Consider the following 15,497-nt stretch of genomic DNA (forward strand, 5'->3'; position numbering starts at 1 on the left):
GGTGAACTTTTTAAAAAGGTTAGCTTAGGATGCACTCTACTGGACGTCCTTGCTTTAATAACCACACAACTACAGAGAATTAAAGCTTCAATAATGTGTACAGGGAAACTATGAAAATAATTATTAGAAACATGTCTGAGAAATTACACCACGATTAAGAATGTGTTAATGGAGCCTACAATACCAGCATGAACAGAAATGAATTTGACAGTACATGACCCCACTGAACCATGTTGTCTGCTAAAATAAATATGAACTGACGACACCTCAAACGGAGGAATGTTTACGAATATTTCCTGCTATGTTTGCATCCATTGAAGAGTCCCTCAGAATGAGAACATGCCCAGCGAGAGCAGCCTGCAGCCCAGGACAGGGGACTCCTCCCATGTCACCTGCAGCTTTTGCAACTTCATCTCAGCATTTCCAACGCTTCTGCTGTCTGCGCTGACCACAGTGGAGAATGTATCTGCACACTCGGCACTTGAGAGGTCGACAGGGAACTGTATCGGGATCTACATTTGTGTGTTTGGCTGAGGCATTGTCTAACAGTGCACTGGTCCTACACATGACATTCACACTCCCCAAGTGGCACACTGGCTGACTGTGGACAGGACAAACACAATCAGCTATGTTTCCTAGGTGACTAAATTGGCTGTAGTTCCTAAGACAGGTGTATGACAGAGTCAGGTAAGTAGCACTGTGCTCTAAATGGTTTTTGACAAGGTGAGACTCTCTCACTTTGACCAATGTGATAGTCATGTGATGCGCCAAACTTACAAAATTGTGGGTGATTGGCCTGTCCCTCTCTCCCCCTCTTATTAATTTGACAACTGTCTCTATTTTTGCCTATTTCTGTCACTGAGGTCATGACTCCAGCCATTACTAAAAATGAGCAGTGTTTCAAAATAGTAGCGATAGGTTACGACATAGATAGAAAACAGTAGAGGGAAAGTTTTTTTTTAAAGACAGAACGTGGCTGTATTGAAGCACTGGAAAACCAACTGAGCCCTCAGCCACGCGTAGGTACATTTGCAAATTCAGTTGGATGGCATTCCACCCCTCGCACTATAGGTGGCGACACACTCCCCATGTTCGTAACGGTTTCAGAAAGAAGAAAATAAAGATTTGCTCAGAGACGCAGGCGCTACCATCGGTAGTGTTATGTTAGGGCATCTTATCGCCATTAGTTACACTTCAATCGTGGTAATGTCATTTTAGAACTGAATTGTTATAATACAGATAGGGCCGTGGAGAACAGTTGTGTGTACGTAACGGTTTTTAAAACGAGTATATATCCTCTTACCTTGATAACTTGTCTTTTGTAACGAAGAAAGGGTTGTTAATATTCACTCGAGTTGATAGCCGATAGGTTAGTTAGCTTGGTAGACAGCCAGCTTGAACGTCGTCTAGTTAGCCAGCTGCTAGCCAGTTACGATAGCCTATTGGACGGTGTTGCTGAAGCAGTGAACCTAGGTTAGCGAACCGCTTCAGTTGCTTTTCGTTTTTAGTTCCCTTATTTGCTTTATGTACATATCTTTCCTTGACAAAGCTGGTGTTTGGTTCCGCGGTAATATTAGTCAAAGTAGTAGAGCTTGTAAAGTATTGCCTTATCACGGCCCTGTCTGTTTCTTTTTCATCTGTTAGCTTTAGCTAGGGAGTCTGTGTCGTTTTCAAGTTACCGACTTAAGGATACCGTCATCGGTTAGAGACTTGTATTAACGTGTGACACGCTGGCATTAGAAATCTCGTCAAATCCAGGCGTTTGGCACCAGATTACCGTGTTTTTTCACAGTTGTTGCGCTCTGTCGGGTTTTGGATTTATCACAGCCGCTTGGATTTATTACAGCCGATCTCGCTAACAGCAAACGCCTCCTGCGAAGCTGGCGACACCGCACATCAGCAACTAAATACAGTAAGTTCAGCAATTCAGTATTTGTTAACTGCCTCCGTTCTGACGATACTTGCGTTTTAGTCGTTATAATGTTCAGTTATATTATCGCAGTACTATTATTATTATTGTCACTGGAATACGAAAAATATTCTTCCGTTAATAAATAGTCAGGCCTTCACTTACAAGTAGTATGGGATAATATGCAGACGGAATATTCGTGATTTGTAAGTTTGCTAACATTGCTAGGCAAGCTAAATATTAGCTGCCGTATCCTTAGACAGGTATCCAGAATTAATTGCGTTTTGTTCTCGCCTCAGCTAAAATGAATAATCGCGGATCTTTCCTTCCTGTGTGACACAGATCGCCTGTTTGCAAAGAGTGAGAACAACTAAGAAACATCTGGTGTCACACATTATCAGTCCACGGCGTGTCACCAACCCGTTTAATCTTTTATGAGTTCTGAGTGAAAACCACCAGTTCGGTTTTTAACGCGTCCATTTTTTTGTTACTGCTGCAAAAATTTCGTGTTGTCGGGATTGTTGAAAACAAAGGATTTGTGACGTAGCTTAAGTTAGTTTTGGGCTTTTTCTTGTCTTAATCGTGAACTGGTTGATTTCGCTAGCGGCCTTCTCTGACAATTAGGGAGCGCAGGAGTAGTCATGTCAGTGGTGTCGGCCTTCGATGCTGGGCTGGTACATTTCAACTATCTTTTGTTGTTGTTCACATGCGCATGCGGCACGTTTTTAGGCCGGTTTTCCCTGAACTGGAATATAGGTCACTTGCAAAATCGAATATGATCGGTCATACACATCAGATTTTAGCGACAAATCTCGATTGAGCATTGTGCGAACAGATCTCAGACTGGCTTTTGGTAACCGTCTTGGCCAGTTGGCTCAGCGTTTGTTACAGCCTGTTTCGTTTCAAGTAGCTAATCGCCAACGGCTCTACTTCAGGCTGAGCAACGACAGTATTCTTTCTCTGAACGCACTTCTGTGGTACAATGCCATCTTGGCGAGGGCAGTAATCAGATAGAATAGCTAAACTAACCGTGCTGCGAAGATTATGTTTTTGAATTAGTAATTCATTGTTAAATGTTTAAACCACTTGACATCAAAACGAGTTCTTACTCCTGCCTGCGTCAGCTGTTACATCCTTCAGTCAAAATTTAGTTTCAGGAAGTTTATTTGTGAGGAAATCAAGAAGAACAGTATGAGCATAAATGAAACTGAGCAATGTGATGTTTCCTCACTGTGAAAAACTTTACATCAAAGCCACAGCGGATGACGGTTCTGTCTCATCACTGACCACATACAAACACTTTGTCTTTTTTTTGGGTTTGTTTTTTTTTGTATCTCGCAGCGTTCACCCAGCCACCGGTGTGGTGTGAGTGAGCCTTCCTCAGGCCTGCAGAGAGGAGGCTGTCCTGAGACATGTCAGAGGGAGAAGGAAAAGCGGCCCCCGCCCCCTCAGCGGCCCCCGCCTCTGCCGCGGCCCCCGCCACCGCGCTCGACGGCAAGCCCGACTCCGCGGCCTCCTCCGCCCCCGGGGGGCAGGGCGTGTCCTCCGTGTCCCCGCCCGTGTCCGCCGTAACGCAGTCACCGCCGGCGACGGCAGCCACCGAGGACGAAGAGGAGGAGAGTGAAGATGAGTCTGAGATTTTGGAGGAGAGCCCGTGTGGGCGCTGGCAGAAGCGCAGAGAGGAGGTAAGGGCTTTAGAGGAGAAAAGGATGGGCTCCTTTAATCATGGGGAGGTTCACAGGGTGTCCTAACACCACCTGCGATCTTAAGCTTTCCATCTGACCGCGTCAAGATATGACTCATACCAAGTAAAGTGAATTGAAATCATGAATGGCCCCCAGCGTGAATGAAGGGAAACAGCCTTTTCCTCTTGATGCTGAGAACATTTCAGAAAGTGTTTAGTTAATGCATTTTTCATCCAGCCCTCTCTGTTCAGAGAGGATTTTTTAAAATAAAACGACCGTGTCTTTGCAGGTCAACCAGCGGAATGTTCCAGGCATCGACAATGCGTACTTAGCCATGGACACGGAGGAGGGGGTGGAGGTCGTGTGGAATGAGGTCATGTTCTCAGAGAGGAAAAACTTCAAACTTCAGGAGGTAAGTTCCACCCTGAAGCAAACCAGAGCAGGAATGACCCACCTCAGACACACTACAGGAGTTAGGCTCCATGATAACAAACCACAGGAGTTTGTCTCCACCGTACCAAACTACAGGAGTTCCGCTCCAAGCAGAGAGCCCGTCAGGGATGAGTCGGGTTCTAACAGGCATGTCGTACATGAAGCATTTAATATGACAAGAATACTATGCCACGAACGAAAGTCACCCACACCTTCCCCAACACAGAGCCTGAGTGCATTGTTTGTGTGAGCTGCATGTATCAGAGTCTCACGGCCTATGCTTTATCACAGCTGCTGTTTCCTAAACAGTCAGGCTCTCTCCTGGGTGTGTTACGGTGCATGTTAACCAAACCTCTGTGAACGCTGAGAGATTATTCTTAGTGTGCACACCCACACACACACACAAGCACAAGTTCTGAGTGTGTGGTATGCCCTGTTAGCTGAAGTTCCAGAGCAGCTGTGGGAAATTAGCGTTTAGCCTTTTCTTCTTTAGCTGTAAGCTCCTTACCACACGGTGTTCAGACATGTCTCTGCCAGAGTGTGAAGAAAGAGGGCTGCTCTCTCTCAGACAGCCTGGTTTAAATCTCAGGAATATGACAGCGTCTGTTGTCATTGCGTAATGGTTTCGCTCCTTCACAGAGAGGGCGGTCAGATTGTAAAGCGTCCGTTTGGTTCTCGTTTGGACGTGTTCCACGCCGCGCGTTGTCTCGGTGAATCTTTTGATCAAGCCGCTTTTCCCCGCGCTCGGCCCAGCCGAAGCCGTCTGTCTGACCAGACACTCGGCCTGGCCTCGTCTCCTCGAACCAGCCACCACCTCAGACTCAGCGGAAGGACCTTCACTTTAGAGCAGGTCTCAGTCTGGACGTTTATTTTTGAGGGAAAGTAACGCTGGCAGTTTTCCTGTTGACACCTAATGACCTGAATCCCCCCAGTTTCATTCTCTGTTCACCTCAGACCGACCGTCTGTTTCTCATGTGTGTTTGTGTGGTTGGATTAAAGAGTGTGCGAGTGATCTTGTGTGAGTTCTCCATGACTGAAAAATAGCCCTCAGCTGTTTTACTGTTTTAGGCTCATGGGTTTTTTTTTTCTTCACTCAAGCAAAAATGAAGTTCCTTTCACAGAACAAAACATGGCTGTGGGTTGTGTGTGTGTGTGTGTGTGTGTGTGTGTGTGTGTGTGTGCGCGTGTGCGCGTGCGTGTGCGTGTGTGTGGGCGTGTGTGCGTGTGTGTGTGTGTGCGTGCGTGTGCGTGTGCGTGTGTGTGTGTGCGTGTGTTTTTCTTTCTCTCTTTCTTTCTTTTGAGCAGCCATCTCTTTTTAATTCAGAATGTGTTTAGCCTTCAGTGATCGCTAATAGCTAGAGCTATAGTTATATTAGACCATAAGGAAGCATTTCTGTTCCACTCTTCCTTTGATATGATTTCATTTGTTTATTGAATGCTGTCATCACCCCCTCTCCTTCTCTCTCTCTCTCTCCCTCCTTCTCTCTCTCTCTCTCTCTCTCTCTCCCTCCCTCCCTCCCTCCCTCCCTCCCTCTCTCTATTTCCCTCCTTTTTTCTCATAGGAAAAAGTGAAAGCAGTCTTTGATAACTTGATCCAGCTTGAACATTTGAACATAGTCAAATTTCACAAGTACTGGGCTGACGTGAAGGAGAACAGGGCCAGGGTGAGTACTGTTAAGGCCCAGAACCTGCCGTGGGTCTGTGCACCGACACAAACACTAATATACACGTCGTGTGTGTGTGGACCCAGTACAGTACGCTCCTGTGGGAGTAGTAAAACTCGTATTAGAAAAACGAGGGGGCCTGCATCGCCCCCTCAGGCTGCTGTTCAAAACCCTCTACTGCCCAAACATCTGCACAGCACTTCACATTTCCATTCTAATGTGATCCACACGTTTAATCCCCGTCACCTGAAAATGTCCCCTTTCATTCGGCCCACAGGTGATCTTTATCACTGAGTACATGTCCTCAGGGAGCTTGAAGCAGTTTCTGAAGAAGACCAAGAAAAACCACAAGACCATGAATGAAAAGGTAAGTCTAGGCACAGAGTCCAGGGCGTTCTGAGTTCATGTGACCGACGTCAGTGGAACCAGACGAAGGGTCGTCTCGTAGGCCCGTCTTGTGTTGCCGACCCTTTGGTGAATTCGCCGATGTCTGTGTTGCACTGCTGTGTGCTTTTTGCCCTCAGATTTTTTTTTTTTCGATCTGTAGTTGTACTCTGAGGGGGTTTGTGTTAGAGGGGAGAGAGTCACTACACGTTAATCTGGTTAATCATTCCTCAGACACCATGCACCACATTCGCAAACACATTAAATTGAAAAAAAAAAAAAAGATTTATATGACCCCAGGAATTTTAATCAGGCAGTATGGATGATCCAGGGGCTGAAAATGTCTGCAGCCTGTCCGTCTAAAACTCCCCTCTCCTCAAACAGCTCGTCTCAGCTCCACCATAGTCTGCTCACGTTAATCTGGTTAATCATTCCTCAGACACCATGCACCACATTCGCAAACACATTAAATTGAAAAAAAAAAAAAAGATTTATATGACCCCAGGAATTTTAATCAGGCAGTATGGATGATCCAGGGGCTGAAAATGTCTGCAGCCTGTCCGTCTAAAACTCCCCTCTCCTCAAACAGCTCGTCTCAGCTCCACCATAGTCTGCTCTCAGCCAGCCAGCTGTCACTGGGCGACTCTGTCCTCAGCTGTCACTGGGCGACTCTGTCCTCTGATGTCACTGGGCGACTCTGTCCTCTGATGTCGTTGGGCGACTCTGTCCTCTGATGTCACTGGGCGACTCTGTCCTCTGATGTCACTGGGCGACTCTGTCCTCTGATGTCGTTGGGCGACTCTGTCCTCTGATGTCGTTGGGCGACTCTGTCCTCTGATGTCGTTGGGCGACTCTGTCCTCTGATGTCGTTGGGCGACTCTGTCCTCTGATGTCGTTGGGCGACTCTGTCCTCTGATGTCGTTGGGCGACTCTGTCCTCTGATGTCGTTGGGCGACTCTGTCCTCTGATGTCGTTGGGCGACTCTGTCCTCTGATGTCGTTTAGTGACCCTTGTCTGTGTTTTGCTGTTTCAGGCGTGGAAACGCTGGTGTACCCAGATTTTATCTGCTCTGAGGTGAGTCCATGTCTCATTTTTGCCTAAATGTTTTGTTATTTTTTTTAGTCATGTTTTGATTCATAAGCCCATGGTAGAGCAAGGTTATTGGGTATCAATCCTTTGACACTGCTGGCTTCAGATCCAGGCTGTCAACTGTACTGGTCTCAGTTAAAACACAACACAGGCTAACAGATCTCTGATCCCTACCTGTCTCAGTTAAAACACAACACAGGCTAACAGATCTCTGATCTCTACCTGTCTCAGTTAAAACACAACACAGGCTAACAGATCTCTGATCCCTACCTGTCTCAGTTAAAACACAACACAGGCTAACAGATCTCTGATCTCTACCTGTCTCAGTTAAAACACAACACAGGCTAACAGATCTCTGATCTCTACCTGTCTCAGTTAAAACACAACACAGGCTAACAGATCTCTGATCTCTACCTGTCTCAGTTACCTTCACTCCTGTGACCCCCCCATCATTCACGGGAACCTGACCTGTGACACCATCTTCATCCAGCACAACGGCCTCATCAAAATCGGCTCAGGTACCTGTCTTACAAACAAGCAAAACAATAAACAAATAATCAATCACAAATACCAGTCTGAAGTGATGTGTAATACAACAGAATTCTAATGGTGTCAACCGCTAAAAGTCATTCATTCGGTCTATGCAGTTTTGTTTTCCCCCTCATGCTGAATGTGTTGGTGTGTCTTTTCCAGTTGCTCCAGACACCATTAATAATCACGTCAAAACCTGTCGGGAGGAGCAGAAGAGTCTGCACTTCTTTGCCCCAGAATACGGAGGTAAATTTCTCGTCGGCCGAGAAAGGGAGGTGGCAGGGAGAACCAGGGCCTGTGTTTATTTTTAAGGTTCATATGGTGACGCGTTTGTTTTGTGAATTGTTGACACAGGTCCAGTAATGAAGCGTTACTTTTGAAAGTTTGTTGTTGGCTTTTGATTTGACTTTCTCACCGCTCAGCCGGTTCATCAAGCACATGTCTCCTTTTGACTCCAGACGGTCGCCCGTGTGTGTGTGTGTCTGTGTGTGCCTGTGTGTCTGTGTGTGCCTGTGTGTCTGTGTGTGTGTGTGTGTGTGCGTCTGTGTGCGTGTGGACAATGAGTGTGATGTTGTTTGTCTGAAAGCTGTTTGCTGAGGGAACTGCTGTTGATCTGTGCTGTGTTTTGCCCTGTAGCTGTGGCCAGCGTGACCACGGCAGTGGATATCTATTCGTTTGGAATGTGTGCCTTAGAGGTGAGTCCTGTCACACTGCCCACATATCATACGACAGCGCTGAGGCTGTCTTACACTCATCCTCTCTCTGTCTGTCTCTCTGTCTGTCTGTCTGTTTCAGATGGCAGTGCTGGAGATCCAGAGTAACGGCGAGTCCTCGTATGTGTCCCAGGAGGCCATTAACAGTGCCATCCAGTCTCTGGAGGATCCTCTGCAGAGAGTATGTTTAGGTTCTGTGTGGTTCTGAGACACTGGGTTGGGTTTCTCTCACACAGACTGACTGGGTTTATGTACACTGAATATGACTGAATATGACAGGCTGATTTAAAAAAAAAAAAAGAAACTGCTGAAGTTTGCTTAAAATATTTCTTTTCAAACCGTTGGCCAAATGCTGTTGAGTATAATGGAGACAGAGTTACACACCGGGTGCCTCAGACCTGAGAGTGTCTCCAGCAGGCACTGATCTCAGCGCAGTAGACTGAATATGTGACCTGAGAGTGTCTCCAGCAGGCACTGATCTCAGCGCAGTAGACTGAATATGTGACTCCTAAGCCAATGACATGTCAGTTTCTGCCATCCTGAATTCGCACATGGCTGTGTGTAACCCAGCTCTGAGGCTATGTCTGAGTGTGTGTGTGTGTGTGTGTGTGTGTGTGTGTGTGTCGGTCTGTCTGGCTGTGTGTCTGAGTGAGTGAGTGAGTGAGTGTGTGTGTGTGTGTGTGTGTGTGTGTGTCGGTCTGTGTGTCTGAGTGAGTGTGTGTGTGTGTGTCGGTCTGTCTGTCTGTCTGTCTGTCTGTCTGTGTGTCTGTGTGTGTGTGCGCTGTGTGCATGCGCCTGTAGCTGTGTCTGAGTGAGTGTGTGTGTGTGTGTGTGTGTGTCGGTCTGTGTGTCTGAGTGAGTGAGTGAGTGTGTGTGTGTGGGTCTGTCTGGCTGTGTGTCGTGAGTGTGTGTGTGTGTCGGTCTGTGTGTCTGAGTGAGAGTGTGTGTGTGTGTGTGTGTCTGAGCGAGTGTGTGTGCCTGCATGCGTCTGATGGCGTGTCTGTGTTGGCAGGAGTTTATTCAGAAGTGTCTGGAGGTGGACCCCAGCAGGAGGCCCACGGCGCGGGAGCTGCTCTTCCACCAGGCCCTGTTTGAGGTTCCTCTGCTCAAACTGCTGGCCGCACACTGCATCGTCAGTCACCAGCGTGAGTCCCAGACACCACAAAACCAAAAGAACACCTTTTACAAGGCAAGAGTGTGAGATTTCTGTGTCTGTGAGAAACCTCACCGGCCGCTGTCTCCCTTGCACTGCAGACATGATTCCCGAAAACGCTCTGGAGGAGTTGACCAAGAACATGGACCCAAACCTGGTCATTATGGAGAGCAAGGACATACAGATGAAGTAAGGCTCCCTGCTGAAGCGTCTCTGACATGTGTGTTTTAGGTGAAGCGTCTCTGACGTGTGTGTTTTAGGAGCAGTCTGGACTGTAGATTTGGGAATGAGTGTTTGGAGGAACCCCTCTGTAGAGCCCAATCTAAAGCCCTCTCTCTCTCTCTCTCTCTCTCCTCTAGGCTCTCCCAGTTTCCCGCTCTGGAGCTAGACAAGTTCCTGGAGGACGTGAGGTGAGTGTCTTCCTTTGTTCTCAGTCATCTGTTTACTCTGGCGTTTACCTGAATTCACTCTCTCCCCCACACACTCTGTCTGTGGAGGCAGTGGCGTACAGGTCCGAACACACACCTGTCCTGTTGAGTCGTCCCTGCCAGAAATGCTGACACAGGAACACTGTCAGATTCAAGCAGTAGATTTAATATGAAAAACTTTCTGTCCAAAAAACATTTCCTCCCGCCAAGTTCTGAACAGGTTAATCTGAGTGTGGTCAGCGGTGGGTTTGTGTCTAATCTGAGATTGGGAATGGTGTGTGATGGGCAGCTGTGCTCTTTTACAGGAACGGGATTTACCCTCTGACAGCTTTTGGGATGCCCTGTCCCCAGCAGCCTCAGCAGGAGGCCGTCAAGTCCCCCATCGTCCCCCCCTCGGTCAAAACGCCCACGCCCGAGCCCGCTGAACTGGAGACCAGGAAGGTGAGAGAAAAGACCAGAACCTTTCCTTTGTCTGCGCCTGGCTACGGCCGTGATTCAGACTGCTAACCCACAGTGTGTGTCACCTGACACTATACAGCTCAGTGTTCTCTGCGTTGTGGTGCATTGTTTAAGTGGATGTTTATCTGTCTTGGCTGCTGTAATTGCCCTGCTGGAAGATTAAGGAGTAGAAGTTCAGTCAGTAATGAGAACGGATGTGTATTAGAATCATTTCAGGCAGTAATCTAAAATAATCTGAGCTGTCTCTCTGACCGTGGACAGGACCAGTTCTGGACAGCGTTGTGTTGTGATCAGCGTTGTGTTGTGATCAGCGTTGTGTTGTGATCAGCGTTGTGTTGTGATCAGCGTTGTGTAGTGATCAGCGTTGTGTTGTGATCAGCGTTGTGTTGTGATCAGCGTTGTGTTGTGATCAGCGTTGTGTTGTGTCATGTGTCCTGAGTTGGCAGAATGGTAGTGATTGTTGATGTTGTGTTAATATGTAAACGTGCACTGACTGGGTCATTTAATATGTTACCATTTCTCTCTGTAGGTTGTTCAGATGCAGTGTAACATTGAGCCTGTGGAGGAGGGTGCCAAACATCATGTAAGCCTACATCTCTCTCTCTCTCTCTCTCTCTCTCTCTCTCTCTCTCTCTCTCTCTCTCTCTCTCTCTCTCTGTGTCTCTGTCTCTCTCTCTCTCTCTCTCTCTGTCTCTCTCCCTCTCTCTCTCTCTCTCTCGCTCTCTCTGTCTCTTTCTGTCTCTCTCTCTCTGTCTGTTGTATTTGTTCTCTTTTCTCAGTGTGTTTTGTGTGTGTGTGTGTGTGTTCTCTGTAGCTGACTTTGCTGTTGAAGCTGGAGGACAAGCTGAACAGACATCTGAGCTGTGACTTGTTACCCAGTGAGTTCCATTTCCTTCCTCCTCTGTGTGCTGTTATCTGAGACTGTGAGTGAGACATGTGGAGTTCTGGTTCTGGTCCTGACTGTTCCTGTCTCTTCCTCTCTGTGTGTGTGTGAAGATGAGAACGTGCAGGAGCTCGCCGTGGAGCTGGTTCAGCTCGGCTTCGTCAGCGAGGTGAGACATGATCTTTGACCTTTGACCTTTGACCTTTAACCACACACAAGCCCAGGTCGCTCAGGTCAGGCCTGGGACATGTTTACATTTCACACTGAGAAAAATCATGAGGTTATTAATACTGAGACAGCCCTATCAGCTGCCACAGAGATGGACAGATACAGGCAGTCTGTGTGTTAGTGACCATAGTGTAGTACAAAGATACAGACAGTGTGTCTGTAACCATAGCAACAGACAGATACAGACAGTATGTCAGTAACCATAACAGATACAGACAGTGTGTTAGTGACCGTGGTGACAGACAGATCCAGACAGTGTGTTAGTGACCGTGGTGACAGACAGATACAGACAGTGTCTTAGTGACCGTGGTGACAGACAGATACAGACAGTGTCTTAGTGACCGTGGTGACAGACAGTGTGTTAGTGACCGTGGTGACAGATAGATACAGACAGTGTGTTAGTGACCGTGGTGACAGACAGTTTGTTAGTGACCGTGGTGACAGACAGATACAGACAGTGTGTTAGTGACCGTGGTGACAGATAGATACAGACAGTGTGTTAGTGACCGTGGTGACAGACAGTGTGTTAGTGACTGTGGTGACAGACAGTGTGTTAGTGACCGTGGTGACAGACAGTGTGTTAGTGACTGTGGTGACAGACAGTGTGTTAGTGACCGTGGTGACAGACAGATACAGACAGTGTCTTAGTGACCGTGGTGACAGACAGATACAGACAGTGTGTTAGTGACCATAACAGATACAGACAGTGTCTTAGTGACCATGGTGACAGACAGATACAGACAGTGTGTTAGTGACTGTGGTGACAGACAGTGTGTTAGTGACTGTGGTGACAGACAGTGTGATAGTGACTGTGGTGACAGACAGATACAGTGTGTTAGTGACCGTGGTGACAGACAGATCCAGACAGTGTCTTAGTGACCGTGGTGACAGTGTGTTCGTGACCGTGGCGATGGAGGCTGAGTTTCTGGTAGATGAGTAATGGACAGCTCAGCTTAGCTTAGCCATTGTTAATTAGCTGATTAACAGTGAGACATTCTTTGCCTTTGTTAATTAGAGCAGTGATTGACAGCTGGGTGGACCTGACATGCTACTTGTTTTGGGAATGTGCTGTAAGAGTCACAGCTGACCTTAAAATGGAACTGGAACACTGAGTCACTGCACTAATGGAGCTGACTCACCAGCTGTAGAGCGTTTTAGTAAAAGGTTGTGACTGCCGGTCTGCTTTCATAGCGCATGTCCCTGGTCTGTTGCCCTGTTGGGTACAGTGAAGAAGACGGATCAGCCGCTGCTTTTAAAGGACCTTTTAAACCGCCTTCTCACATTAGCCCTGCTCTCCCTGTCAGTCAGTGCAGCTGTGGAGAGGTCAGAGTCAGGTCACTGTGTTCTCTTCTCATTCACTCAGTCCGTCTGTGAACTCCTCCTTTACTGTCTGCGGCTCAGGTCAGACCCTCAGACAGAAGCTCAGCCCTGTTTGGTTTATTCGTATTCTGGTTCTTATCTGAACATTGAGTGCAGTGTACTGGTCACAGGGAGAGTCTTCTCCAGCGCCATAGCTTAGGGGCTCTCTTCTCGCTTCTCTCCTCTGTCTTTTGCTTCCTCTACTGGTTGCCTAGCACTCTAAATGTTTGTTTGTTTGTTTGTTTGTTTTCCTGCTCTAGGGGGACCAGCCGCGCCTCACCTCTGTGTTGGAGGAGGCCTTCTCAAAGTTCTACAGCCGCAACGGATCCCTGAACCCCGTCACCGTGTCGTCATAGCGACGGTTTGGGACGCCCCGCCCTGCGCCTGTCTCCCTGTCTCTTCTCCTCACATGCTGGACTCACTGAAGTCGTCTGTCACGCGGGGGGGGGGGGGGGGGGTTAGAGATAAAAAAACATGCAGGAGTGTGAGGAGAGGCCTTCCGTCTGTCTGTCTGTCTGTCTGTCTGTCTGCACCCTGTTTGGAGGCACAGACTGGGGCCTGGTCTTTAGATCTCTGTTCTCTCCTTCATGTAGCTGTCTGCTTCTCCTTCTACAAGAAGAAAAAGAATACATTTATTTAAAGTCAGTATTACAGCTGTTTTTCTTGTTCTTGTTTTGGTCTGTTTTGTTTTTGGATCTTTGAGTGTTTTGGTCAGTATCTGGGAGGGGTTAGAATCTGAGGTTGTGTGCTTGTTGGTTTGTAAACAAGTTTCTAGACGTTTGTCTCTGGTTTCTCTTCCTCTACTCAACGAGTTTCTCTTACTGAGAGGTGCCACTCTCCACACCTCTGTGTTTGGCTTCTCTTTTTTTAAACCTCCATGTTATGACATTTCCTGTTTTCTTTTGAATGTTTATTTCTTTTCTTGCCAATACGAAATGTGAGCTGTGGTGTTGGGACTCCCACAGGGTGACCACTGTAGGCCAGACTGTGAAGAGGAGGGAGATGGAGGAGTAGGGTGCAGAGAGGAAAATGGCTTATTTATCTACAGACTGTGTCTACCAGTTCTGAGTGTGTTTTGACTCTCGGAGATGTAGTGACTGGTTCTTTTTTTTTTTATGAATGTAAGCCCTCTCTCTCTCTCTCTCTCTCTCTCTCTCTCTTTTACGTTTGTTTTTTTTTTCCTGTTTAACTCTTTCATCCTCAGTGGTTTATGAGACACGAGTGGTTGATTTGTCCTCCCCCCCCCCCCCCCCCCCCCTTATTTCGTCCTCCTCACATAACCCTGGGCTTTTATCCACACATTTACACAGGGGGTGTAAGTATGTGCCTTTTTGGGGGTTAAACATGCACACGGTTTTCCTGTTTTGTAGGGTTAAAGAGTCCACACTGGTTTCGTGCGGGCGTTAGTTTGGTTTCGTGCGGGCGTTAGTTTGGTTTCGTGCGGGCGTTAGTTTGGCTCTGCAGTTCCTCACGTCTGTTTCATGCTCTCGTCTAAAGGAAGAGCACGGTGCCGGTGGTCGTGTGTAGATTCAGACCTGCATGTATGACTCATGTTGTTTGCACAGTAGATGGAAGACGTCATGCTCCCTTTGGACTACAGAGCTTTGCATGTTCTCTCACAGAACTGCAGTGACCAAAAAGAGGGAGAGAGAGAGAGAGAACGAGGTCTTTTTAGGTGTAAAACAAATTTCATGTTGATGGCCTGTTAGTCTATTCAACTCAAACTTTTGAGTTTCCAGAGTAGAAATGTTTCTCTGCTGGACAGGAAGCGGCTGTGTTTCCTTCTCCCTGGGGATGTTTGGCAGAACAAGGCTGAAATATCAGATGAGATCAGTGACCACGGTCCTGGTCCAGCCCGGCAGGGTCTGCGGCAGGGTCCGGTTAGTTTCTGATCCAGCCCGGTGGAGGATTGTGGCGAGGTCCGGTTAGTTTCTGATTTGCACTGCTGCTGACTGTAACAGATCTGTTTCACTCTTGTTTATTAAAAACTCTTTCCGTTGATTTAAGCCTGCATGACTGGTCTCTGCTTCATAATTATATATATATATATATATATACACACACACACACAAACACACACATTCAGAGTTCTTGTCCATTAAACACCTCAGATTATCATGACCTTTTTGAATAATAGTTTTAGGGGGAAGGCTGAGCGCATAACCAAACTGCTGGTCGAAAGTCTGGGTCTGTGTTTGGCAGCACAACACTCCAGGTCAAATAGAGGTCAAATATAGGTCATGTATCACATGATTATCTGTGTATAGTGTTGCCATGGAGACTGGGCTGTCACTGCCGCTGTGATTCGCCGTCAGGTTGGCCACCGGGCAGAGAGACCGGACCGTCTGGTCGAGCCAGTGAGCACACGCTTAACGCCAGAACATAAACGGTTAAAACCCCCCTCGTTCTCCTGTGTCACTGAACACACGGGGGCACTGACGGCCGACCCAGAGCCTCACTGTGAGGAACCTACCAGAACCAGACACCATATACAGTCCTATATGGACTCCCACACCTGCATGACACAGATGAACCCACAAATCCATAAAATACAGTAGTGCAAACACGGAGTTCTCTTTC

The 15,497-nt window shown here is 47.4% G+C and overlaps 1 protein-coding gene across 1 annotated transcript; it reads left to right on the forward strand.

The window, feature by feature from the left end:
- Positions 1-1,179: 1,179 nt before the first annotated feature.
- nrbp1 (nuclear receptor binding protein 1) lies at positions 1,180-13,361 on the forward strand. The gene is made up of 18 exons (XM_030781799.1): positions 1,180-1,912; positions 3,251-3,594; positions 3,884-4,006; positions 5,589-5,690; positions 5,968-6,057; positions 7,108-7,148; positions 7,587-7,681; positions 7,857-7,940; positions 8,331-8,389; positions 8,490-8,588; positions 9,420-9,552; positions 9,662-9,749; positions 9,920-9,970; positions 10,294-10,429; positions 10,977-11,030; positions 11,262-11,325; positions 11,444-11,499; positions 13,178-13,361. The coding sequence occupies exons 2-18, from the start codon at positions 3,322-3,324 to the stop codon at positions 13,271-13,273; spliced, it is 1,644 nt and encodes a 547-aa protein (XP_030637659.1). The 5' UTR covers positions 1,180-1,912; positions 3,251-3,321; the 3' UTR covers positions 13,274-13,361.
- The last annotated feature ends 2,136 nt before the right edge of the window (positions 13,362-15,497 follow it).

This window comes from Chanos chanos, chromosome 8 (assembly GCF_902362185.1).
Source record: "Chanos chanos chromosome 8, fChaCha1.1, whole genome shotgun sequence".
NCBI lineage: Eukaryota > Metazoa > Chordata > Actinopteri > Gonorynchiformes > Chanidae > Chanos > Chanos chanos.

Bases quoted from the DNA above. Each gene is read 5' to 3' on its own strand.
- nrbp1 (XM_030781799.1), top strand. From the start codon at position 3,322: ATGTCAGAGGGAGAAGGAAAAGCGGCCCCCGCCCCCTCAGCGGCCCCC. The intron at 3,595-3,883 runs GTAAGGGCTTTA...GTGTCTTTGCAG, and splicing joins GGCAGAAGCGCAGAGAGGAG to GTCAACCAGCGGAATGTTCC. The intron at 9,971-10,293 runs GTGAGTGTCTTC...GCTCTTTTACAG, and splicing joins AAGTTCCTGGAGGACGTGAG to GAACGGGATTTACCCTCTGA.